This window comes from Brienomyrus brachyistius, chromosome 21 (genome assembly GCF_023856365.1).
Source record: "Brienomyrus brachyistius isolate T26 chromosome 21, BBRACH_0.4, whole genome shotgun sequence".
Lineage (NCBI taxonomy): Eukaryota > Metazoa > Chordata > Actinopteri > Osteoglossiformes > Mormyridae > Brienomyrus > Brienomyrus brachyistius.
Window position 1 is genome coordinate 12,553,827 of NC_064553.1, and position 27,525 is coordinate 12,581,351.

At 47.5% G+C, this 27,525-nt stretch overlaps 1 protein-coding gene across 3 annotated transcripts; it reads left to right on the top strand.

Moving 5' to 3' along the window:
- On the top strand, positions 1–26,950 carry LOC125716548 (guanine nucleotide-binding protein subunit alpha-11). Of its 3 annotated transcripts, none has more exons than XM_048988979.1 (7): positions 1–1,153; positions 13,574–13,758; positions 13,989–14,143; positions 16,553–16,681; positions 20,323–20,452; positions 20,749–20,902; positions 21,409–26,950. In XM_048988979.1, the coding sequence occupies exons 1-7, from the start codon at positions 1,018–1,020 to the stop codon at positions 21,597–21,599; spliced, it is 1,080 nt and encodes a 359-aa protein (XP_048844936.1). In that variant the 5' UTR covers positions 1–1,017; the 3' UTR covers positions 21,600–26,950. The 3 variants fall into 3 exon arrangements, with proteins under 3 accessions (XP_048844936.1, XP_048844935.1, XP_048844937.1); XM_048988978.1 differs by lacking the exon at positions 16,553–16,681 and adding an exon at positions 15,663–15,791 and having other exon boundaries at positions 2–1,153; XM_048988980.1 differs by lacking the exons at positions 1–1,153; positions 16,553–16,681 and adding exons at positions 12,631–12,905; positions 15,663–15,791.
- Positions 26,951–27,525: the final 575 nt, after the last annotated feature.

A 27,525-nucleotide genomic window follows, 5' to 3' on the forward strand; every position in this document is an offset into this window, starting at 1 on the left:
CTTACACACGGACTTACGGCCATTTCGTTTCCTCCTGTCAGTCACGTTGACTGGCCAGGCTGGTCCGAGTCAGGCTAGTGTGTGCCGTTACCCTCCTGTTTTCTGCTTGATTTCTCACTGGGGGGCTGAAGGAGACGCGATCATCGGGGGGGAAAAATAAAGGGGGAGAAATGAGTGCGTATAGATGAGTCCCCGATCCACGTTGAGATTCTTTTTTTTAAACCTGTAAATCTTTCGCCTTCGAGTAAGCAGTAAATGAATGTTAAAATCAGAATAATTAAAATAGGCGTCTGTTTTATGTAGCTATCGGCTACTTAGCTGCCTGATTACTAGCAAGCTATCTCGCCATATCGCACAGCTTTTCCTTTTTAAGTCGACTAGGGCGTATTTTCATTGTATTTATTTTACCTTCCGCTGACGGGGGGGGGATTTTAAGTGAATGGGGACTATTTTTGCGGCGGCGCTGCCTTGCTAGTTAAACGGGGCGGTTTTTTGCGGGCAGTGGAGAGAGAGCTGCGGTGCGGATGTGGCGGCTGCCCGGCGTGTCCCGTTGGTGAAACGGGCAGCGGACCGTAGGGGGGAAACAGACGGGGCAGAGGCGAGGGTTTACCGGGGGATTCTCCGAATCAGCGGCTTCGGTAGTTAGCGGAGGCATTCGGACACGAAGGCGGACACCGGGGCCTCCCTCCCACTCCCACCTTCTCCGCTTGATTGCTGCCCCCTCCCGCCCCGTTTATCCCTCTTTCCCCCGCTCCTTCCTCCTCTTCGCCGCTCCTCCGAAATTCGCACGCAAGTGAGGTCGGACTCCAGCTCGGCTAGAGAGGGCTACCAGACAGCGAGGCCGTCCCCCCCCAGCTCCCCGGCCCCCCATCCCCCCCGCTCCATCCCCTCCACTCTCCAGGCCATCGTTTTCTCTTCCCGATATCCGGACCCGGGGGAGGGGAGTCGCGACTCCCCGCGACCAAGCCCCGAGTGCAGCGTCGGCGCGTCGGCGGAGTCCCGTGAAAAGCCGGGGGGATGACTCTGGAGTCCATGATGGCTTGCTGCCTAAGCGAAGAGGCAAAGGAGTCGAAGCGGATCAACGCCGAGATCGACAAGCAGCTCCGTCGAGACAAGCGGGACGCCAGGAGGGAGTTAAAGCTGCTCCTGCTCGGTAAGAAACGGCGCTGAAGAGACTTTACAGGCGCGGCCCCACACGGCCGCTGATGGGTAAAGAAGACGGGGCTGTATGGGTGGATGGATGGCCTAGCCGTGTATGCGCTCGGTGGGCCGTGGCTTTTAAAAATCCAGAGATGTTTAAAAACACGTATAATACGGTACATGTGCTGTGTGGGGACTGGGCGTTACATGCGTATGAAGCCCGGCGCCTCTCTATGCAAAGCCCGGGTGACAGCGGCACCCAGGCACGGCAGAGCGCAGGGCGGCCGGGGCTCACTTTCCCCAACACGGCTGGGAAAACGGGCAGCGCATTGGGTACTGGGCACCGGGGGGGGGGGGTGCTGGTTTGGGGGCAGTGATATATGCTATAGCAGTCAGCGTTGGGTTTCTTATATAACATAATATAAATGCAGATTTAGCGTGTGCACGGACACCCCCCCCCGACGCTCGGCACGGCGTCCGTGATTTTTGCGCTCCTTTCCGCGCGTTCGCCCTGTGGATGTCGGTGTCTCTCCCCGCCCTGGAAGACCGTAATCCGCCAGCGTTTCCTGTCCGCGTTACATTTGATTAAAAAGCCCTGAAAATGGTGGCTAATGCTGTGGGGAGCGTTACCGGGCGTTACCGAGCGTCCCCGAGCGTTACAGCCGAAACGCTGGCCCTTGCTGGGGCTCCCGTGCCTGTTGGTGTCTCTGACCCGCGGCTTTAGGAATTAATGAGATTGTTTTTGTTTGTTTTGAAAATTTTAGGGGCCAAATGCCAAAAAAGTCCATGCTGTCAGATATAAAGTTTTTGGGTTTAATAAACGTAATACAGCTGAACGTGTTTTATGTCTCGGGAAATCCTATCCTATATAAGGTTATGAGTGAAGTTTTGTGAATATGGGCATATACCCGGTTATAAAGATGTATCCGAGTAGGATTTAAATATCCCCGATGCTTGAATTAATACTGGCGACCGCCGGTGGTATATTTACATGAATCTCTTGTATCTCATTTTCATGGCTTGGTTAAATGGAGCCGCTCTCCTGAACCGCATGTAAATGGCTTTCGGTTAAGATACGGGACGTGCAGGAAATGCTGGTGTCGAGTTCGCTTGGCGCCTCTCGGTGAAATTGCTAGAAGATGCGATTTGTCAGTGATCGGCGTGAATGAAGCGCCTCATTTCATACTCAAGAATTTACTTATTGCGCTTTAAATACACTGTCAGCCAGTGTAGGTGGGAGATGGATGACAGTGGCTGCGTTTGTCACCCGGAGTTTGCTGGCTCAGGGCCGAGGCTTGCCATCTTACTTTTAAACTAGGTACTTTATCATGCAAGTGGTAAAAGTGTAGCATTTTCGTATTTAAACATGGTTTTTAACATCAGCAGTGTTACAGATTTCTTGGCAGCGTTTTAATAACTGCATCACAGATGCATGACAGTGGTGAGTATCATGCAGTATTAAGATTTTATGAGTGTGTGCAGAAGACAGTGAGATATCTGCCAAGTTAGATGCAGGGGGTGGGGGACCCGTTAGTCCGACTGGCTGCTCAGTCACCCTTTGCATGGTGACCCTATGCAGGTCAGAAAGAGGTGTTTATGGGGTAGAACTGATGTTCAGGTTTGATGCCTTTCTCTTTGCCTCTTCTGTCCAGTCTGTCCAGGTCAGCTAGTGATGTTGGGTTAAAATTGTGCATTAGGCTGGGTGAACCTTCTGATAACTAGCAAAGAAATGTTTCAGGAACTTGCAACAAGCAGGAATAGAAGCTTTTGCACTTGCTTTGCCATTCTCAATATTTTCTTGCAGGAAGTCAGTTAATTTGATTTAGCTCTTAAAAATCATTATTTAAAAGCCATATAGGGAAAAATCACAGCCCCCCCCTCCCCCAATGGATTATTGTAAAGGAGACTGCTTACTGGAATTCCTTAAGTTCTCAGTGGATGTGCAGTCATTTAGATTTTATTGTGAGAAATTCGAACTCTTTGTAGAAATGGATTTAATATAGGGTAAGTGATCTCCCTGAATAATCTGATCTTTATTGTTAAAAAGCAAGTGTTATAATTCTACTGGTTTGCATCTGATAATATGCAAGCTTTTAGACTGGGGAGGTGGGATTGTTAATTGGTCCAGTTAGGAAAGTGATTAGATCCGGGGGCAGGAAGCAGTTATTGATTTTCTTACTGCTAAGAGTAAAAATTATGTTATGCATTTTTGTAATTCTCTCATGGGTCCTGGGTTGTTCCCTGCCTTGTACCTGTTGCTTCTGTGACCAGCTCTGGACCCCCGCCACCCTGCATAGGACAAGTGGGTATGGAAAATGGATGGATGGGTGTTTGTAATTCACAAAAAATGGTATGTTTGAGATATGAAGTTCTTAATTATTTTATGATGTATTTCTGTTTCATTAACGTGTAATTTATTTTAAAAATGATTAGGGGTTCTCCGGGCATAGTCGCAAGCAATCGAGCCTAATTTGTCATACAAAATTCAGTTTTTCTCTTTTTCCCCCCCACAAATCGGACCCCAAAACAACTCATCACTCTCTCTTTCAAGATTTAGCCAGCACTTATCCGTAGCACTTTAGCTATGTCTGCTTATATAGCTAGATTTTTGTTCCTGCGGGACAGTTCATTTTAAGTGTCCTCATAACAGCCAGGACAATGTTAGGCATCAGACTGGCAACCTTCATAATGCAAGTCTGTTTGTTTAAATGTCACGCATATAGGAGGAGGGGACCACGGACAGCTTGTTGGGAATAGATGACCTCACAATGGCTGTATGTGCTCTGCTTCATTATGGTGTGGGAGCCGGCATGCAGGAAGGCAAGCAGTGTCCATCGACTCACTGGGCGTGTTGTGGGTCTTGGCGAGGTCCTTAACATTTAACGTGGTTAAGTTGCTGTCTGCCGGTTTAACAATCTCTGCTAACAGGTTTTATTAAACTTGCCCCATGTTTAGGAGGAGTATACGGCCTGCGTTTGCCATGTGTTCAGAAGCCACATTGTGGAAGGGTCTCGAACACCCCCCTCGGTGGACACGAAGGTAGCCCATGTGTCGCTTCTTATTATAGTAACATCGGTTCAACGAATTCACCTCTTAGGACGTCCTCTGCAGCGCGACGCGTATGGGTTTTCCGAGTTTTTCCGCCATGTTTTGCCCCGTCTTGAGCTTTTGGCTGCGGTACTGTGGTACAAGCTGTTCTAATGTGGCCCGGTCGTATGTTTTCGTCCAGTGGAGATTACCGGCACAGTTTGTGTGACGTTTAGTCATCTCCCATAGGGTGCTTATGGGTGAATGTCGGTGGTATTTTATGTTCAAAATGGACAGGGGATTTATTGGCCTGCCGATAGGTGGTTGTGCGATGTTGGCGTTGTGGGTGGTAAATATCGTCACCGTAAAAGCACTTGAGGGCAGGAAGATTCTCTTCATAGTGTTGCAAAATTCTGTTTCTGCTGTTGGTAATTGTTGGTAATCATTTGTAAATAAGCAAAGCCATGCTGAAAATTTTACCTGGGGACTGTTGATCTGGATCTCACCCCACAGCAGCGAACTTTTTCTCCAGATAACTATTGCACCTACTGAGGCATAACTTTAAAATTTTTGTTCAAAGTGACATACGGACGTTGGGATCAAAGAACAGGCTCAGGCAGCATCCAGCATAGGTTTTAGGGCTTTGCTCATTGCCCCAAATGTGCTATAATCTCTCTCATAGCAATGGGATTTGAACCCATGAAATTCTGCACATGGACTAGGAGCCCTAATCCGCCACACTGCACACCACCATCTCTTTGACAGTCATCTAAAAAACGATACGTACCTTTGTCTCTGTGTGTCTTACTTGTCTGGCTGTTATGCTGATGCATGCCAGTGATATTTGTCCAGCCAGTGGATGTCCTCTTTCAGTTAAGGGTATGTGAAGAAGGACGGTTTGCCACATTGCCCTGAATGGTGGAGTTTCAACCGAAAGGCATTTTTACTTTCAGTTCCAAAGTAAATATGTCGTGGAACTTGCTGGCACCTCTCTGTAAATGCTGAGAATGGGTTTGGTAATAAAAAAAGGACCGTTCTGGTTTTAAGTGTTTAATAAGGCATGTTTCACTATAGTTATGCTCTGGGCTTGCGTCGCTTGAGTTTAGTTATGAAGTGAAGGCATGAATCCATTTGGGGATTTGTCATGAGCCGGTATGGTTCAGCTCGGCTTGTCACTGCAGGCCGGTGTGGTCACATGGTCAGTGAAGTGCTGTTTTAATATCTGTGCTGCAAGAAACACCATAGCTGCTGGCCTTCTGGACTAGGCCCACAAACTTTGACCATGTCTCTGAGGAAATTCTCAGAGCTGAGCTTTGATCTTCCTTGAAGATTGAAGTTCATCTTCTACAGACAGGCAGTGTGAAGGTCCATTTAATTGGCTGTATCCCCTAACTGTATTTATGTAGTAGTTATTTGGGGGGGGGGGGGGGACATGGTTTGTCTGGTTACGTTTTGTCAGTGAGCAAAGTGGGGTCATGAGACTAGAACTTTGCAGAGGAGTGGCATTCCGTGTTTGCTCTCTGGATGTGCAGGGGAAGTTCTGGTTTTGGAATACCCCTGTATGAGCTGTTGCCAGTGCTTGCTTTCTTCTACAGGTCCATGAAGGTCCGCTTGCTGACCAGCCAGAGTTCTATGGTCCCGTATTCAAGTGCACATGCCCCCAGCGAGTTCTGCGTCGCGGTTTGTGGGTTTAAGTCACATGCTCGTGCAGACGCTTACACTTCCTCGCAGGTTGTCGTCGTCGCCCTCCCTCCCTTCCCTTCTACTCTCTTCCTTCCAGTATCCCGGCTCTCCTTGGTGGAGCGTTTGAAGGTGTTCGTAGTGCTCCTGGCTGGCATAAATAGAAACTGCCCCCAGTCGAGTGAGCTCCGGTGGAAACCTTGTGGGGGGTGGTATATAGAGTCTCCCCATATCCCCTCCTCGGTCCTGGCCGTAGGTGGCGGGGGAGTTACAACAGCCTTGGGTGTTTGCACCCGCACGCCAGTGCACTTCACGGCTACACGCCCATGGGTGAACACAAGACTGGCTGAGGAATTTAAATTAGGGCAGAGACATTATGGAGCACGAAGGCAAAATGCATCAAGAAGAATAAATTCACTGGCACAGTTCTGTAACCCTGCCTTTGTGCCTCACGAGGCCTATTGAGGAGCAGGTCGTCGTTCCCGATCGGTAACAGTTGCTGACTGAAGTGAATCTGAAGCACCACGTTTTGTCATCTTGAACTGACCACAAAGGGGGTGCAGGATGTGGCGAAATGGCGAATGGCACCCGAATGTGGAGCAGTTCCGTGTGCGGGAGAGCGAGCAGCGGAGGGAGGGAGAGAGGGAGGGAGAGGATCCTTTCAGACTGGTCCTGTGATGCAGGGCTGCGTCCACACTGGAGCTGCGGTGAGCGAACCGGTTCATTCTGGCTTTTTTTTTTTTTCCCTCTCTCTCCCTTATGATGTGCGGTGACGTAGTTAGCCTACAGGTTTAGGTGGTTTTTGAAGAGCTGGTGTTTGGTTTTTCGCCACGCCCTGGGCTTACCTGTGCCGAGCAGACACCCGCCCGCTCACCGTAGTACGCGCGGGCGGCCATGACGCACCTCAGCCGTGAGGCTTTGACACTCTGCGCACTGTGCTTTTCTACCTGCTTGTCAGTTCATTGCCACTGTCATCAGCGCATTCTAACTGTAACATCAGGTTCTGTTAGGATACGTTTTGGTTGTTAATCATCGGTGTGGCGTTTTCTCCCCCCCCCCCCAGCCTAGAAAATGTGGTGAAACCTGACCTGGGGAGTATGGTGTGTTTTTACCTCTACGACTTTTCCTTGTAACCTTTTATAATCGGTGATTTAGTGTCTGGTGTAAATGTGTGCTGTTGGGCCAGGTAGGGCAGGGGTGCATATCCATCAGTGTTGGGGTCGCGACCTATAAAATCCTAAATTTAACTCCTCGAGAACGTAAAGCTGTGTTTAAAGATCGGCAGCACTAAATATGAATTGCAGGTTGGGGGGGGTGGTGCTTGGTTCAACAGGTAAAGCCTTCTGTTTGCGATCAGAAGATCATCGGTTTGATCCCTGGCCTCAGCAGAATAAGTACAGCCCCCCCCCCCCCCCCCCACCAAAGTACTCCATGGACACCAGATAAGTGCCCTGACCGGCCATTCTCAACTGTGTGTGTGTGTTGGAAAGGAGAGTAAGATGGTATATGTGAGAAGAATTACAACATACCTGTACTCGTACTTGTGCAAATACCAACTAAAGGATTCGTTTTCATGAAGCTGGTTTGTGAATTCATCCATATATATATATGTTCAGCAATTATTTATTCAGTTAGAGGTGTGGCAAGGCTGCATGTGTTTCTTTATCAACCCTTAAGCTGACAGACCTGTCAGGCCTGCAGCTCATAAACTAGCCACACGCCGCTTGTTACTCCTGCTGTGTGACACCAGACAGCAGCTTTCTCGGTGCTGAGGAGCCTGCCGGTCTTTGCCAAGACCCAGAGCCAGAGCCGGGACTCACTTAGCTTGACATGCAGGGTCACGCAGCCCACTCTGTGGGAGAGGGTGGGCTGCAGCGGGGATGAAGGTGTGTATGTTTTCCCCTTTGATAAAAGCCTTAAACAGCTGCTGCTGAGGTTTTGGGGGTCATTTTGGGTCACAGGAGCTTTCTGCATTTTTTCCCCCCTTTTTGTAACATAGCAAACTGCTGCTTGGCATAGTTTTGTTGCTGCAAAGGAATTTTAACAATGGATTTATTTATTTTCAGACTCAATTTTTGCTCCACGGAGCAGCTTCTCTCGATCTCACATCTTGCCTTTGGGTGCGCATCTTGTGAAGCACGGCATACGGGAGTCATGCTATCCCATGATGCAAAGGGTGGTTACAACTCTCATCACACCCCCCCCCCCCCCCCCCCCCCCATCCCGAGAAATACTGTCCTCCTGTTCCACTTTGGTTTTTTGCCTAAATTAAAACCTCTAGAAATGGAAGGTTGGAACTCGCACAGGACAGTCACCCACATTGCACAAATGCCACAATGTATGTTTTGGAAGGAAATAAAGAAATTCCTTCGGCACGTCCAGTCCAGTGAAGGCCGACTGCCAATATCTGTGCTGTCTCCCTGATCTCTGACACTCATAGCATGGGCCCTAATGACGCCTTTGGTCGGCAGTGGGGAGCACCGGGTCGTTGGGCATCTCGTTCCATCGGTGAACGGCACCCCAAGGCACCTGCTGCATTTCAATCCGTTTAAGCCCCAGAGCCCTGGGGCTGTTTTGCGAGCATGAGGCAGGAGCGTCATAGCAAACTGTGCTGTTTGATATCCACCCAACTCGACCGGCTCCAGCTATCGACATGGAAACAGACGGACCCTGGCGGGCCTTTATGTAACAGCTCGCACGTTCGCATCCTCAGAAATGGGTCAGGATGCTTCGTAGCTGCAGCTTGGCTCGCTCCTCGCTTTCGTCTGTTCTGCCGAGGACGTGTTGTTGAGCTCGCATCCCCTTACGAAAATGCGTGTCTGTGCCCTGTGTGCTTTTTGTACTTCTCCTTTCGGAGATTCTGCTTGTGGTGGCTGACGTGGAAGTTCGTAGCCGCCCGGGATGTGTAATGGCAGCAGGCTGGAGAAACTACTCAACCCCGTCTGGGACGGTTTGAAGCGAATGCTGGCTTTGAGGCTGCCGTAGCTACACTGGCAGCTTGTTGCCCATGTCCCTGCACCAGAGCTTTGCCTACGTGCTGCCAAGCACCCAAAGCATCGCGCGTGTAATTTTGAGGTGGATGTGCTGTGAAGTGATCTGAGGACCACCGCTTCCATCTGGGGGGGTCTAAGCTTCCACCATACGTGTTTGCTGAGGGATGTGCTGTTGCTGTAGTCTTATGTCATAAACTGAAGACTTTGCTTGTCCTCCGTGTGCCGATCCTGGGCAGCTATACTGTGCTCGAAGCCCGTCAGATATGCGCCTTGTTTTGGGACATGGGTGCGGCGATGTGGACGTGAAGCTAGCCATACTTCTGAACTTGAATCGAGGAGATTTCCGTATCTGAGGTGCTTTTTTCTTTTGTAATTCTTTTTCTCATCTTCCGGTTCCACCCATTTGGCGTTAATATAACATTAAATCTGTGGTTTTTGCTTGACTTTTCTGAAATTTGTCATTCTTATTTCTGTTTTCCCAAATTTAAATAAATAGAATTTATGGGGAAAATAAAATTTCCACGGTGATCAGTGAAGTGTCATTATAAAGTTGGACTTGGGAGGCCACTTCATGATCTAGTCGCGCTGAACTTGCACGCGCCTAAATGGCTACCTTCTGTTGTCAGAAGTATGTTGTCCTGATTCCTGGAGTTACTGGCCCTTTTTTGTGAGGTGGTTATACTGGTTCTTATCTCACTTTTGCTCTCTGTACGTCGTAGAAAAGATGTGCGCTCAGCCAGAGGAAGTCGTGGAGCACAATCCCCCTGTTGATCTTAACTTGTTGACTTTAGGTATTTGCATAAGGGCCACCACACCGCGATGCGAATGGCTGGCACGACATGGGATTTGCTGCCCCGGCGTATTGCGACTCGGGCCTTTGGTTTAGCGGCTGGGTCTCTGCTTCCAGTGCTGCGGTGGGACAGATTTGAGAAGCACGTTACGCCAGTGGTGTGTTCTTTGGCATTTATTTTTAAAAAGCCAGATGACATGGATCAGGTCATGATTGGCTGCTGCGAATGTGTGTCAGCCTATCAAACGGCAGGGTGTAAGCACCAGACAGTTTTGTGACAAAGGATCTCTGAGGTGGGACCTTGTCGTGGCCCCCTTTACGTTTAGTTCTGCACTGGTGGCCATTTATGGAAGCACTTGGGCCCATCTTGGGATTTGAACCTCCCCAGTCCAGTCGCCGGATATCGATCCAGCCTGGGGGGGGGGGGGGGGGGGGTGGTGGTAACAGGTGCTGCTGAAACACAGACGGTTAAATGCTTCTGCCTGCGAGTCAGGCTGGTCGGTAGGGTTCCAGGCTTTTCAGGACTGTCTCTACGGCAACATGGGTTTCTAAATCCCTCCACCTCCTACACAGTCGCGTCTCTCCAAGCGCCGCGCTGCCGAGACTGAGCGCGCACACTTCTGCACCAGTGTGTCACAGATCCGCTGCGTGAATGTGTGTGCGCGTGCTGGGGGTTGGGAGAGATCCGCCATGCGTCTGCTTATTGGGAGGTGAATGGAGCCCGCTTGGCCCCAGTCTTTAAGTGTGCGATGCGTTGGTTTTCTTAACTGCGTAGCTGGGGAGCAACAAAGGGGAGCCTCTTTGTGGTCTCCTGGGTGTGAGGTGTGGCTTCGATTTAATGACTGATGCCACATTAAAATATTAGGGGCTGTTGATTCAAAATGCACTTATCGACTAACCCTTGACATTATTATGGTTTTATGATCTCAGCTCACCCTAAAAAATGCAGATAAGGGAGAGAGACAGAACACGGCTGCCTAATTAGTAAGCAGCTAACTGGCCGGCTAAAGATCAGCGTCTAACGCAAAGCAGCAACACGTCCTTCAGCTGTACCTGCAACGGTACTTCATTGGCTCAGCTGGCTTGGGCAGTAAATCAGGATCAGCCAACTTATCTTTGAATCGGCATCATGTGATATGTCGTAATTTTTTTTTTTTTTCCTGTTCGTTCAGTTTAATGTCTGTTCGGGGAGGAGGGGATGTGAGGCCAGTGAACACAATAGAGAAATGCATTGTGAAGGTTGGGGTCGGAGCAGCTTTTTGGCGAGTTTTGTTTTGTTCTAAGATTATTCTCTTACTGTATCGCTAGCTGGTAGACGGGTCCAGGAATGGCATTCAGAAAAGCGCATGGCCCCAGCACCACTTTGGGAGGGGCAGTCTGTCTCCATCCTCATGGCAACCCCAGCCCTCACTCCGGTGCCATTTTTTAAATTTTTTTTTATCCCGTTCCCGAGGTGGATTTGAATGGGAGCATGTGTGCAGTGAGCCAGTGTGACAGCGCTCTGTGGTGCCCGTCCAGCTGCAGTGCAGAAATGTCCCCAAGCAGGGGAACCTGGCGCTGCCCCTTGTTCAAGTGCCAGCAGCGAGTTCTGGGTGAAAGAGCCCCTGGCATAGCTGGCCTAGAAGTGTTTGATGACCAGCGGCCGCCTTTGCCTCCTCGCAGCCTTAAATGTTGACTCTGCCGTGTCGGTTAACGTGGCTCCATTTTGTGTTTCTCCTCTAGAAGGGTTTTTGGGACGGGCGGCCTTACGAGAAAATGCTGCCATCGCCCATATGTATGAATTCCAACTCTTTAACACCGACGTCGGTCAGAAGGAAAGATCTTTGTTTCCGGTGATGCTTTTCAGTAATTCTGTTCGTTCTTATAACGCCTGGGAGATACCGAAGTGGTAGATTCGCCCCGGATTATGGTACTGAGCAGAGTAGCCACTACGAGCAGTCAATCATATTTGCCATCTTTGCAAAACAAAGCAGGTTGCTGTGGCGACTAAAATTGCCGTGGCTTCAAACAGCGAATGTAGGTGCGTGCGTTTCTCGCACTGCAAATATTTGGTGTCGGTCCGTTTTCTATTTGCCGTGCAGTTTCTGCCGGCAGTCAGCGGCAGCTGTTGTGCCTTTATGGTTTAATGTCGAGGAGAGAAGTCAGGTGCTTGGTGGTATGTGTGCCTGTGTGTTTTTCATGTGTCACTGTGTGCGTAGGTATATGTTAGCTGGTTGTCAGGTCTGACTGAAACTCCCTCCCCCATCCCAGACACATACAGAGGCCTCTCTTTTCCCTTATTTTCTTTAGTAGTGGGTAGGTAGCATAGCAGATCATAGCATAACAGAGCTAAAGGAAGTGCGTGCCAGTCTCATTGGTTTCCCTGGTGTCTGTCCTGGTGGGGGCACCGTTCGACTCCTGTCCTCACCTCCGCTGCCCTTTTTTGTGTGTAACAATGTGACCCTGGTTGGAACCCCCCCCCCCTCACTAAGCGTCATCACACTTAGAACCAACCGGAAGATTGAAAACTCAATTTGAAAAGTTGTGTCTGATTTAATGGAGATAATGATTTATTGTTTATTTACAATCTTCTGCCCAGGGGCTCGACTGGCCTCCCGTACTCTTCTGCAGCTTGACGCCACTGCCACATTGTATATAGTGGCACCGTTTGGGGTTAGCAGTACCTACTTAGACCCCCCCCCCCCCATCCTTTTATACCCTCCTGGGGGGTTTTGAATTGAACAAACAAGAATCGCTAGTGTCTGCTTTTGACAGGCCTGACCTGAAGCTGCCCTCTAGTTTAGCATTGCTAATACTTGGGGGGGGGCGGGGGGGGGGTCCACTCCTCTTTTCGAGGGGTGTGTGATCACTCCTCTTTTCGAGGGGTGTGTGATCACTCCTCTTTTCGAGGGGTGTGTGATCACTCCTCTTTTCGAGGGGTGTGTGATCGGCTGGGCTGGCGTGTATAGATGTTGCATGTTGTGCCCGCCTCGCTTACATAAACACACTCGTACTCTTCTGCAGCTTGACGCGGCACTGCCAGCTTGCCATATATAGCTGGCACCGTGGGTTACATGGATTACGTAACTCGCACACACATAACCCCTCGGGCTGCGGAGCGCAGTGTGTAACGCCGGAGCCGCTGAGGTGTCGTCTCCCAGACGCCGGTCTGATGGGGGAGGGGCTCTCCGGTGGAGTGAAAGTCAGTCCGCTGTTACCATCCCGAAGACAAGCCGGCTTTGCTCTACAGTTTCGTCCACATCCATCGGCCACCACTGGCACCACACTCTAAGATGGTATATAACCTCCGCCTGTGCATTAGCAAGGCAGGACTGATGGCTTCTGTATGGTAAATAGAAGGATTGAGGAGATCATTTACTGGAATTGTGGCCTGGGTGCAGGGCGGGGGTTCTTTAATGCCGCACGACATGGATCCAGAATGTCCCCTTTCTTACCTGGCCTCCTTCCACCATGATTTTCTACTCCTACGTAGTCGTTGTGTTCGGGCTTGACTGTGTTTAACCTGTAAAGTAATTTCTTCGAAATTATTAGAGAAAACGAAGTGTCTATTGTCCACCCACACAAGGTCATCTTGACAGCATGTAAGTCAGCCTGTCAACCTGAATGTCAGCGAGTCGAACACCTTCAGTAAAAAGGATTTTGTGCTGTGGATGAGAAGCACAATATCGTTTTAGAATCCGTCCCGATGGTGCATTTAACAAGGAACTTATGCTGCGCTGATGCGATAGTTTTTCTAGTATGTGGATAGATCAGCATTGAGTTTTCATGTTTTCTTTATCTATTAATCTGATTGGGACATTGATTCAACTACAGTCCCAAATGTCTGTCTGGTCAGCTTTGAGTAGCCCTGGTCAACATGATGCCTCTGTTTCTTCCCGCCTGGTAACTTCGCCGTGCCATTTTTTTGTAATGACGTCGATATGCCGGTTGCATGCGTCACCAGGCACCGGAGAGAGCGGAAAGAGCACCTTCATCAAACAGATGCGCATCATCCATGGAGCCGGCTACACCGACGAGGACAAGCGAGGCTTCACCAAGCTGGTCTACCAGAACATCTTCACCTCCATGCAGTCCATGATCCGTGCCATGGAAACCCTAAAGATTCAGTATAAGTATGAGCAGAACAAGGTGAGCCTTGGCGAGAGGCATTGGACAACCCAAGATCTTTATCGAAAAAAAAAAATAAAAACATTTTTTGGATGATTTTATTTGGATGTTAAACCCGTTGAATTTTGAAAGAAATTTCAGCAGTGCTATAGGTTTTTAATGCGTGTCTGTAGTGTTTTATTATGGTTAGAAGCTTGTAGGCAAAATGATTAATTTGCATGCTATCTTTTGCTTACTTCCCCTCTGTCCAGGCTAACGCCGCAGTGGTGAAGGAGGTGGACATTGAGAAGGTGTCATCCTTCGAGCAGCCCTACGTTAACGCCGTAAAGATGCTGTGGGCAGACCCTGGGATCCAGGAGTCGTACGACCGCCGGCGAGAATACCAACTGTCTGACTCCACCAAATAGTACGTACGGACGACGGGGTGCAGGGTGCTCTCCGAGGCTCGAGGTGTCGGAAGGTCAATTGAAAGTCGATGCCAGTCACTGTTCTCAGCCCGGCAAGGTAGCCGGAGATCTCTCCGTTCTGCATGGCTGCCTCTCAGGCCACTTTGACTTCCGTCCGTGTGCCTGGTTTAGTTAAATGTAGCACCCGTCCTTGGCACAGCAGAGTTGGCCCGTGATCCATCTTACAAGAGGGGCAACAGCTCCACTTCTGATTGTGGCCATGGCGCGAGAAACTGCTCTTCTAGTATAAGGGTCTGGTTGTCGTCGCCAGGGCGACCTGCTTTTGACTTTGTTCTGAAGAGTTTGGAAGGATCCCTGACTGTTCCATGTTGACAGCCTTCGACTGCCAGTTTCGACCTAAAAATCCCTGGTTACTCTTACCTCATTAGTGGCACTTCAATTACAATGGGGCACATTTAGAACAGAAGGCCCTTTTTCAGGCTGGCGGCCGATTTGACGGTTGATTCTGCTGGAGCACAGGCCATAGGCAGAATCGTTCCTATGCGTAGAAATTGGCAGGCTCCGTGTGGTTAGTCACTAGCTGGTTGTTGGTCGGCTGGCTGAGCTCGGATGATAATGGGACTTAAGTTACACGGCTGTTTGAATCTATTTATTCCCGTGTTTTGTGTCAAATCTCTGAGCTGTTTTTTACTCTCTGGGTGGAGCCTAAAACTTACCAACCTCCCCTCCCAACCTCCTAAACCCCCCGCTGATACGCCAGATTGGCCCTGCAAGTTGCGCGAACCAATTGCAGGGCAGTTGACTTCCCGCAGGGGTAGTGCTTGGCCAATCAGGCCATCCCCTCCCACTAAGGCAGAAAAACTGGGACAAAGTGAGTGGTGCCAATGCTGGGAGTTGGGGGATGGGAGGTGGGGGGGGGGGGGTTTCATTCTGGCCTTCTGTGGGTTGGGGTGACATCCCAAGACGCGAAGCGTAGCATTAATATTCCGTTAAACATTTGCGCTACGTTGGGGCCAAAATGTTTAGATCTTACTGATATTGTTAGTTTAGTTCTGATTGTGTCATGGATGTGTCCAGTTGGTCAGTCAGCCTGTCAGTCAGGGACCTCAGCGAGACTGGGGGCGGATCCAGTGCTTCCGGGCAGATGGGCCATCACTGGCAAGCCATTCTAGTAACGTGTGGAACGGCGGGGGGATGCCGAGCTCCTCTCTGCAGCACCTTGTCGGATTAGTCTGCTCTGCCACCATGTCGCTCTGTCAGCTGTTATGAACATGATGAAGCCATTTCTGAAGCGGCAGTGGACTGTGTACGACTTATCCCAGTTTTATTCGGTTTTAATGCCTTTTTTTTTCCGATGTGCTTCATATGTTTGTCTATATATGTGTATATAATTGTATGTCGGATGTATTATAGGTTGTATTCTGTTGTGCATATTTTTGCATTGTGTGTGTGTGTGTGTGTGTGTGTGCGCGTGCGCCTGTATACCTATATGTAGGCTTTTCCCCCTTCATTCCACAGCTACCTTAGCAGTTTAGAACGTGTGTCTTCAACGGGGTACATCCCCACGCAGCAGGACGTGCTGCGGGTTCGAGTGCCCACTACCGGCATCATTGAGTACCCCTTTGACCTGGAGAATATAATCTTCAGGTATCGGTGCAGAATGCTGCCACTGCTGCGGCTGCCGCCCACCCGCCGTCGCCGCTATTCCCGCCGCCGCCGCCGCTGCTCTCGCGGCTGCTCTGTTGTCTGTCCAGCCGACCCGGTGTAGCCTCCCCTCCCTGAGCTCGCGCCCAAGGCTTGGCTACAGTCCCAAGCTCCAAACCTGCATTAGTTCAGCTGGTGAGATTCCCTCGCCTATCGCTAAATGTGACATCCTTCCAGCTGTTTAGATTATCCGCAAAGCCGCTGAAAAATGCCACAAAGGGTCTGGACGATTTCCCAAGTACGTGGGAAGGAAATTGGCAGCCAGTAAATGCTTAAATAATTCATATTGAAGATGGATGTGCTATTAAGCAGAATCATTCATTCGATCAGGCTTCTTGCTAATCGCTTGTATAGGTCATTTGTGAAATTTGGCTTCACGTTCGCCGGGTCTTGACTGACGGGAAAGTGCTCTTCTAAACGGAGTCTGCAGGCACCATGTGAGTCTCAGGGAGGCGGCTGGCGGTAGGGGGGCTCGGTGCACGCTTTCTGAGAGATCTTGGGGTTAACTTACTGGTGGTGTAGGGAAGCAGACTGAAGTGGCCACCCCCGCATCTCTTAGAATGCCACGTGTGGTATCCCCTGAGGGCTTTTCTACTCCAGGGCCGGACCAAACCACTTGCTCCAGTAGAGGGGCAGAGGGCTGCCCTAACTACTGTCATACTTCAATTTTTTTGTGTTCTTTCTGTATCTCTCCTTGTCTATAGCTATCTAAGTGATGTGGATCGTATCGCCGACCCGTCCTATCTGCCGACCCAACAAGATGTACTTAGGGTTCGCATCCCCACCACAGGGATCATTGAGTACCCGTTCGACTTGCAAAGCATCATTTTCAGGTAGAAGATGCCCACGGTTTACAAACTCTAGTCCTTTCGTTTGTGTTTTAATCCAATGTGCCTGTGTAAATGCTGGCCGTGCGTTTATGCATGTCCTGTATATTCGATGTCACGCCCTCGATGCTCTCTGGGCATCTCATCGTGCGTTTGGAGACCGAGTCGGACCTGTGTGTTTAAGGGCCGTGTCGGTCCCCGTTTTGTCTTTTAGCCATTCGTCATGCATCGCTTCCGTTTTGCGCCTCCCTGTTCGTCGTTATTAGGACCCCTTCGCCCCCCCCCCCCCCCATATTCCCCCAACAGATATTATCTCCAGCCCATCTACTAGTACTACTTATCATGACATACATTTTTTTTTAGCCATTTGTGTGTGAGATTTTCTCCCCCCCCCCCCCCCCGCCCCTGGAATGTCTTACTCCACTGAGACTGGGCTCGATTTAAAAGCCAGCGCAGGTTTCCAGTGGGTATCGTGGGTAACGTCTCTACGTTGCGGCCGTAGAACTTTCCCGGTCTTCTGTCCCTAAGCCGTGTGGCCTACGGGGGCTTTGGGTCGGCAAGGTGTGTGTGTGTACGTGTTGGTAGGTGGTACCGTACCGGAAGATCGGAGTGGGGGCAGCATTGTGTCATGGGATAGAGAGGCTGTGTGGGAACTGGGATGCGTGGTGGTCAGCTGTCACTGGGAGGACCAGAGAGGTGAACCAGAGGGATGCCTCTGTACCTCTGTTGTTACTGGGTCTGTGTCTGTGGGATCAGGAGGATGGAAGCAGATACAGCTTGATGGCTCTTAGTCACATGACCACCTAGAGTATTCCCTTTAACATGGTCCCCCTTTGCTTAAGGCTCCCCCTACGAGAAGCGCGGCCCCCTCTGTTCTCAGAGGCTTGCTGCTTGAGCCGTCTGTCTCGTTGCTGAAGTTGGGAAGTAAAGAATGATCCCCCCCCCCCCCCCATCTCTTCAGCTGAGCTCGTCCTACATTGGCGTGCCCATCCCCATAAGTAGGTCACACAGCCTCTCTACAGGAAACGAGGTCGGCTGATGTGAAGGAGTGTTATTTTCGGCAGGCTGTTCCTAGAGGGGCCCCGTTTGTCAGCGCCCCCGGTGGCCGCAGTAGGCTGAGGTAGAGTAGATCCGTAGCAGCTTAGCGGGTGCTGTCATGGAGATATATACGCACAGAGCAGAGGTGTCCATTCCCAGACAATGTAACTAATATAGACTCTCATTAGAAAATAGCATAAATATGATTAAATAGTTTAAATTGTAGGCAAGAGCCTCTTGTAGACAATATAGGCGGCTCATTAAGAATATTAGCTAGTAAGGAACTACAGTTATCTAAAGCAACAAACTTAGGCATTACAGAACATAAGGGATGACATTGTGACAGTTATCCTTTTATATTTGTATCAGACATTAATAAGCTATGAATACAAAAGTTAGAGATGGAGAGGGGCCATCAGTAAGGGGGTCTCTGACCCACAGCTTTACCTTCAGCCATGAGTGAAGCAGTAGAGTAATCAGGGTGAAGTGGGTGGTGTGGTGCTTGACGGGCTGGGGACCTGTTCCCTTGTCCAGAAGGTCATGGGTTCAAATCCTGTGGCCACCATTTGGCCCTTGAGCAAGGCCCTTAACCCTGATTTGTTCCTTGTAAATCTCTTTGGACACAGACAGAGGTGGACATTTCAGGTGCAGAAAGTAAGAATACAGACCAAGATTTTGTTTCAGCCAACCAGCTGAGTACTCTGACTGTGCCTCTTTATACTAAGCTTGTGGTTTGAAACAAAATATTGATCTGGATTTTTACTTTCTGCACCTGAAATGTCCACCTCTGGTCAAAAGTCTTGAATACAATGATGTAAATAAAATAGTGTGTCACTTGATAAAACAGGCTTTGTTGTTGCCTGGAGATTCTGACTGGTTCCCTTATACCTGCTTTTAGGGTATTCCAGCGTTTTTTAATGGGTCCTGTTTGTTCCGTCCTTCACGTTTGTTTAATCTGCACCAGACCGTTGCAGCTGGACCTTTGTCTCTGATCCTCAAAGTGCAGGTGTGTCACACAGCCCTGCCTGCTGGCGGATACCAGTGCTCCAGTTCCACTGCACTTGTCATTTGTGGGACTTCTTCCTGAACCCCACCAACCCCCAACCCCCTCATTAAGCATTAAGCTCGGAGCCAGTGGGCTGGTTTTGGTTGACTGGAAATGTGAGCCGTGGACCACGAAGGACTGTTAGAGGTGCCCTCTGATGTCACCACCTGCCCCCTTTCTTTTCTCACCTGCCGGACGCTGCACCTCTTCATACGCTGCTTGGCTTCTGCTGTGGACGCTCACTGGGGAAATGGGTGGAGCGCCGTGCATTGTGGTCCTGCTTCTCTGTGTGCCTGGGGATTGGGCGGGGCGGGGTGGGGAGGGGAGAGGAGAGGAGGTGGAGTACATGTGCTCTCTTCACCCCTACACCAACACACTTCAACTCATTCTGACATGTGACTCCATTTGGAGTTCCTGATTGGCTAACTTCTACACTAGGTTTGGGTAGAAATGTTATTTGCTTCCCGAAAGACTGGAAATAAAACCCAGAAATTCAGAGCCCTGGGTCCAGACTAAGAAGGTGCTTCAGATCTCTTTGGAAACGATGATCTCACTATTGCCCATACAGGCCTATTCTTGGTGCTGAATTGGAAAAACATTGTCGGAAGGACAGTGATCTTACTCAGGCCAGGCTATCAGGAGTATCCAAATTTCTGACTTGGTTGCTCAAGTAAGTCGATTCGGTGATTTAAAAAAAAAAAAACTAAGAATTCTGTCATAAGAACTGTCCTTCTGTAAGTGTGTTGGTTAGTGGTTACTGACAAGATTGTATATTAATGTGTCATTAATAGTATTAGTCAAACTGAAATCCACGATGAGCAGCCACATGAATAGGAAATTCAGTACCATTCCTTACCTCCCTCCCTGTTTGATCTATATGTTTAAAGGTCTTATTGTTTGACTTCATTGTCTCATCCCTGTATCTACATTATCACTATAGTAAAGTTTGCAGACATCTGATATTTGCATACAGTAAGGGGACCCTCTTGGTATCTGGGTCCTGTATCACAAAGCAGGATTTCTTGCTTAAACGGATAACTTGTTGGATTTTAGGTAACCGATTTTCAACGGACTTCAACTTCGTTCACTTTTATTTAGCCCAGAACACCTTAAATCTGACAAGTTTTCATGCTAACCCAAAAATCCTGCTTCGTGGTACTAGCCCCTGGTGCCTAGTGCGGCGTGTGCAGGTGAGGAATGGCTGTTTTGGTATCGCTTCACATCAACACGCACACACACACACACACACACACACACACACACACACTCGAGTCTGACCCTAGGTTAGAGTATTTGCATTAGAACATCTCCTGGTTTGGATGGACCCCTTTAATAATATTTTTGCTCTGTTTCTCGCGTCTTCGCCCCTGGCATTTATCTCCTTTCCTATCTCCTTTCTACCCTCCTTCCTGTTTTGTTTTCTTTTACGCTTCCCTGTTGTTTTCCCTCTGCCGATCCCTCCCTTCTCCCTTACCATCTTGGTCCCCCATGTCCATCCATCTTCTCCTGTCTGCCGTGCTGGTGCTTCTTCTCCTTTCTCTCACGCACACGCTCGCTCTCTCAGGATGGTGGACGTGGGAGGTCAGCGCTCCGAGCGCAGGAAGTGGATCCACTGCTTTGAGAATGTGACCTCCATCATGTTCCTGGTAGCGCTGAGCGAGTATGACCAAGTCCTGGTGGAGTCGGACAATGAGGTGCGTCATTTGCCTTGAATCCCATCCTACTCTACTTGTCTCCTGGTTAGATAAGGGCTGTGTTCCACAGCCGGATCGAGACTAGAACTGCTGACCTTCTTTTCACCAGGATACCTGCATCTGCATATATGATGACATTCATCTGCACACAGTCTATCCGTATTGATTGTCTAAATGTTGAGATGTATCTTCCAGATGATCAGATGTCTACCTCAGTAACGCCACGCTCATCGAAGTGTGTCTGCTGGCACATTTCTCCTTGTCTTTTCATTGCTTCGTCTCTCTTCTGTCCTCAGAACCGTATGGAAGAAAGCAAGGCGCTGTTCAGGACTATAATCACATATCCCTGGTTCCAGAACTCCTCAGTCATTCTGTTCCTCAACAAGAAGGATCTGCTTGAGGAAAAGATCATGTACTCCCACCTTGTTGACTACTTCCCTGAGTTTGACGGTGAGCCCTGAGCTGTTCAATGGTTTTCCCACAATATTTCGACCTGCGGATCGTTCTCCAGTTCGTCACATGTTCACACCGATGGAATGGTGCCTGAGGCTGAAGTCCACTCTTGTTTTTTTTTTTTTTCTTTTTATATGGGGGTGTGTTTCCACCTTGTGGCAGGAGGAGGTATTGCAGTGTGTTCCAGAATTGATGGCTTCCCAGCAGGGGAATTCATTACAATTACAGTGATTCATACAGAACATGCCAAAGAACGAGGCTATAAAATGGGCTCCGGAAGCTTCTGAAAGCAGGACTAGATGTTGTTAAACTGTAGATGCTCTGCTGAGCTGCACTTAATGATGTACACGTTGTTCAGCGTCTTATTCTGGGTGCCCACGCACTGGGAATATCGAACATGTCATTTACTGGTAATTTGCTGCATATATACTGGAGTACTGTGAAATTTTTAATCATGAGTGGTGCATGTACTCTATCACTTAATAAATTACTCCCCCACCCAGGGCCGCAAAGGGATGCCCAAGCTGCCAGGGAGTTCATCCTGAAGATGTTTGTTGACCTGAATCCCGACAGCGACAAGATCATCTACTCCCACTTCACCTGCGCCACCGACACAGAGAACATCCGCTTCGTCTTCGCCGCTGTCAAGGACACCATCCTGCAGCTCAATCTGAAGGAGTACAACCTGGTGTGAGCGGAGAGGCAGACACGCACACGTACAAACGCACGCGCACACACACACACACACTAACGCATCAGGCATGGGTACGTCCGCTCACACGTATATGTACTACTTCTCTGTGTGTGTGTGTGTTCACACAGAAATTCACACACGACTGCCTAGGCCCACCTACAGCCCACTTTCTTCAGTTCCTACTCTTCCTGATATATCATTTCCTCTATTTTTTTTTCCTCTCCAGTTTTCTAAGTAATCCCCACCCCCCCTCATCTGTCTCGATGGCAGCTGAACTCAGTGCCAGTTTCTCTCGTCTCTTCCCATAATTTGATCGACGCCTCAAATTTGTCCGAGGGCTGAAGCGCAAGCGTCTAAATTTTTCCCTGTCCAAAATGGGGGGGGGGGGGAGAGTGACATGACAGCTGTCAGCTTCTAGGGGCTGAATCGGGATCTGGCATGAAAACTGGAAGAATCATCCTTCACCCTTCCCACCCCAAGCAAGAGGGCATGGAGTTAAAGGCAGTAGGGTGGCTAGGGTGGAGGATTATGAGAAATTTAGGTGTGGACAGCAGTACAAAACATTTTTGAAAACGTAAACATTAATTTGGAAACCACAGAGGCACGAATATGGTGATTTATAGCAAAAACGGCAGAGCACCTTGAGCGCTGAGGTGCTTTTTCTTCCACGCATCTCGCTGAAGGCTAGATCTCACCTGTCATCGCCTGTGTGCCGCCTGTCATTGAATGTAATTCAAGTGTGAGCGTCGCAGGAGTGTGTGCGTTCCTATGTGGGGACACCGAGCAGGAAATTGAGAGGGAAATCGAATCAGTCCGATCTATGTGTATATTGCTGAGGTTATTTTAAACAAATTTTAATAATATTGCTATTACTACTACTACTTTAACAGATAATGTAATTAATTAACAAAGGAGTAGAAATTTGAAAACGATCATTAGAAAGCACTCCAGAAAATCCGTAAACAAGAGGAGCTCGTGACCAGGAGCTTGATAACTTTTCCGATTCTGTAATTTGAATTGCATACTTTTTACTCTCTGTACTTGTACTGCCATCTTGCCCCTGTAATGCTTCTGTTTGACCCAAAGACATTTTTTTGAGCCCCTTTGAATTTGACATTGTCCAGGGCTTTTTTGTGTGTTAGTTTTTTTTAAAAAAAAAACTTCAGCAGTGGTTCTCCGCTCGGCCTTGTAAACATTGACTGGTTTGCAAGCTCAGTCCAACATGGACTCTGTTCTCTCCTTTTATTTTTATTTTTCTATTGGTCAGTTTCCATCGCCGCAGTTTTGCCTGTTTCTGTGCTGTTGACCGGCTCCGCCGGAAAGCATTCCGCGCTTAGCTTCGAAGCCGACAGGCATTCGTGAAGGACTGTGTGGCACTCTGAACACCCTCGTGTTAATTTGTTTTGAGTTCCTATCCAGAACAGCGGTGGTACTAATTGTACAGTCTTTGCTATGGCGATTTTTAAAAAACTCATTGTTTTTCGGGGAGGAACCGATTTGTCGTTGAAGGCTGCAAAAGTAAATGTCGTGTATTTACCTGTCAATATACACGTACCCACTTAAGTACAGAAAGATCCGAGGGGCACCATTTTGGCAAAAGATGAAACATCTCCCACTCATATTATTTTGCTGGTTTCTCCCCCTGAATTACAATAGTATATTTACTGTGATTATTCCCCTTTTAACGTTGAAGGTATACAGATCAGTCTGTTCTTATGTACTGATGACTCTAATTAAAAAGCAACGCGCAATATTTTCAAAATGCCTGCCATGGACTCTGTATGTTTCGTTGTGAACCACCAGGTAACTTGTGAAGTTCTTTGGTGAATTCTATTTTAAATCAAGTTCCATGGCTTAAAATTAATTTTTCCATTTCTGCAATACTATGAGAATTTTTTTTTTTTTTTTTTTTTTTTAAGGAGAGTAAAGAGTTTTATTTATCTAATTTATGGACCAGATTTATAAATGTTAGATTAGTTTCCTTTCATATTAGTGCTCCCGTCTCGCTCAGAGACTGGGAAACAGAGTCTAAACTGCTGTAAAAACCTTTGAGCGAATCAACCTTTTTTTCTCTTTCCCACTTTTTATTACAGTTACAATGTTCATTTTATTGTAAGTGGCTTCTGATCTGAAGTCGCTACTTTCTGTCTGAGGGTGGAAGATTAATTTCAGCTGTTATAGGGGCAGTGCTTTGTGCAACTATAGGAAATATACAAGAAAAATAGGTAATTTTTATTAGTGGTTGAACTTTTGTTTGGTCCTTGGAATTTTGTAATTTAAGATTATTTTTTTTTCTTCATTGTAGTTTCGTTTGCAGTTCAGATCACACAACTAGCATTTGCTTCCTGTTTAGAGTAACTTGTGCAGAAAGAGGGTTATTTTGTCTTGCTATGTAATTCAGGTGACTTCATTCATTTTCATCTCAAGGGCTACTTACTGCGTAACATTGTAAAGAGGACGAGGTTGGAAATTTGATGGATTGCCAGGTGCCATTTATACAGTTCTTTGTCAATAGATGGGGATTTGTGCTATAGCACTGCAATGCTGCAGGCTTTGCATGCAGAAGCTTGTGGTATATGGGGGAATCTGGTTAAAATTTTATTTTCAAGTTGGTCTTAAGACTGTGAGACTGGCTAGTTGGCATCGCAAATGCTCCAGTTAAAGTAAGCCAAAAACAGTCAGTGATGGTGCAGGTATGCTGTGTAAGGTCAGCTGGTGGAAGTTTTCAGTCTTCTGTCTGACACCAGCTGATGTAGCTGATACTGAGGTCTGTCCAGCTCAGGAGGGATGTTCCACTTATCTGGTCACAGGGGAGTTTGACATTTTCTCAGCAGGCTATCGGGGACTTTGGATTGGGGGCTACGTTAAAGTGGGGGTATAGCACAGTTTTGCTGTCATTTCCGAAAGGCACAAGCTATCTTCTTGTACTCGCCCGTAGATGGATGTGTCTGCACGTCTGTGAAGTGCTCTCTGTGCCAATGAACTTTACATAAGGCTTCCCCCTGGGTCTGGGCATGGTACGGCCCCAAGCTGCTCCGTCACGCTTTCTGCTTCTGCTGACTTGAATAGTAGGCTTGGACAATGCCATGCTAGATGGGGGGAATGGGTTTATGTCCGAAATAGCGTTTCATGGTTTGCCCCAAATACCAGACCACCCCCCACCACCGCGCACACACAAATGGCCCCATGTAATGTTCACTTGTGTTGGTCTAAGCAGATGTTTGCACTTAGCAGGACCGTGGGTGCATTCAAACATTAGTCGAGCAATGGCCGTGGTGACGTTCCCTTTCAACTCTCCATTTTGACAGTTTTGAAACCTGTTGGATTTAGCACGGCCTGTACCTGTGCCCTTGCTTCTGGGTTGGGAGAAGAAGGGGAGCTTGGCTAACTTAGTTATGCACTTTTAATTTACCACGTCGTGCGAAACACTGCAGCGAGCGCCAGCCTGAGGATTCTGAGCAGCGTTTGCCCAAACGGCAAGACCTGGTAGAATCGGATGCCTTCAGGGGCTTAAGGGAGCCGGCTTTTGGAGGGAGCCAATCAAAAGCAGCCTTCCAGCTTTTCACAGATGGGTCGGTCTGCTTGGTAGATCTCAGCGATGTTGCCTAGGGAACTTCTACCTCTGTGAGTGGCGTGGCGTCCGGAGTCCGAGTTAGAAGTTGTAGCAAACTTTTTTTTATTTTTTTGAAGATAAGCACACTTCATCACTGTTTATCTGTCAAGTAATGGCGTAAAGCCACGAGCAACGGACCAGAAAAAGAACTCTAAATTTCTGCTATGTTCCTCAGAACACTATCTTCTTCACGCGCACCATCACCTCCTGCCATTGTACTTAAATGTGTTTGTGAACTTCTAAAAGCTGCCATTCAGTTAAAAGTAAGACACTAGAAAGGTTGAGAAGCCCCTAAAAAGTGAAACTTTAAGACATCTAGCAACACTACAATTGATCCTAAAAACTAATTTATACTCTGTAATAATTATGTTGACGATAATAGTTATATGTGTAATATATACTTATACTTTTTTTGGCTATTCACTGATAATGGAGACTGTTGTGTGAGGGTGTTTGTATATTTAGTTGACACTTAAGTCTCCACCAGTTTTGAAATGTGATATTCAGTTTACCAGAGGGCAAACCCTTTTACATGCACTAAGCCAGCACTGAATGTTGTAAGGAACTTTTGAAGGTGAATCTGCTTCAGAAAACTGGGCTGGTGACCTCTGATTTTTCTTTTGCCAATTATGTTAAGTGGACTTTACCTGACTTTATGATGATTATCTGTGTCCATTAAAGTGTGTCAAGGCCAACTTCGCAGTATGTCAGCCATTTTGTGCAGTTTTGTTGTAATGATTCAAAATGGCTGAAGAATTAGTGGCAATACAGTTACTGGCACCGATTCAGTCCTGTATTGTACGCTAAGTTTATGTACTTTTTACCCCTCCCCAACACACACCCCCCCCCCCCCCCCTCCCCCTGTATAGTGACAAAATTTGAGCAGCGTCTTTAGTACAATCTTGTGTTCAGTCCTGTACCCTAATCTCCTGTCCCTTGGGGCTGCTCCCTGGACCAGGCCTTTGGTGCTAGTCCAAGCCGGATCCATCACTGGCTCGCACACATGCATCTGCTAGTACCAAGTCATGAGGTTTTTGCATTTTAACTGATGGATTTGACAGTTTGCTTGAGGTCCACTCAAAGGCTGTGGATTCAAACAAATTTAACAAGGTGTTTTTTCTTTGCTGATACATTACCTGAACACTATTGTATCTAGGACCACCTAATCATTTTTTTTTTTTTAATAAATGATTTAAATATGTAGTGCTGTAATTTTTAATTTTCGCTTTGTTGTTTTTCTCTTCTCTGTATACCAAATGTAAATGATGTACTATAATGAGTGTGCCAATCCCCTATGTTTGTAAAGCCAGACTCTTTACAAGTGCCAATGGTGTGGAGATCGTCTGTGGGCCTGTATATTTTATGGTCCAGTTTTTAAAACTATTAAAAACACTAGATATGTGACATACAATAGATACATGAGAGAAAAGGACTTTATTCTGTATTTAAGATTAAAGAAGAAACTGCTGTTTTTAAAGGACTGTCATTTTAACTGCATGTGCTGTTTTGGGCTGGGAGGGGGGTGTCAGACCAATGTATTAATGCAAAACCCTGATGAAAAGGGGTGATTTGTTATTGATTTACAGTATTTTTAGCCATATTTCTTTTTTGTATTTGTTTCATTTCAACCACTGTTGCCTGAACCTCATTCAAACATGAAAATGATTTTCATAGCCTTCTCCTAAAAGAAAAACAATTAAAGTATCTGTTTTAAATTGGAATAAAATTTGTTCCTATACTTGATTGTCTGTGCTTTGTTTTTTGCATCGAACTCCATTCTATCAGAACAATGTTGCACGAAACACTGAACCTATCAGATGAGCAAAAGATCACCGCAGTGTTGGATAATTTTATTTATATATATGTATAATATACATATATATATATATATATATATGTGTATATATAATATACATACATACACAAACAGTCTACATGGCTGCAGTAGAATGTCAGGTAAAACTAGGGTAGTCTGGACCTAATTTTACAAGGTTACAAAATAGTCACAGTGATAAATACTGTTTGTTTGGACCAATGCACCTGAATTGCTTAACTGGACACTTGGGAATGATAATTCAAAAACTGAATAACTTAACATGACGCTAAAATGAGTCGTTACAGTAATCATATATGCGCATTTTAGTCTTTTAAAGTTGTATCTCGGTGAAGTTGAAGCCACATATCTGATATTGTACAATGGAAGCCCAATCGTAAAACATTCAAAGGATAAATTACTAGTGTTTTTATTACCAATTTACTAGCAATTTATTCCACTCACACCACATAAACTCGATCCATGGCGCGGTCTGCATG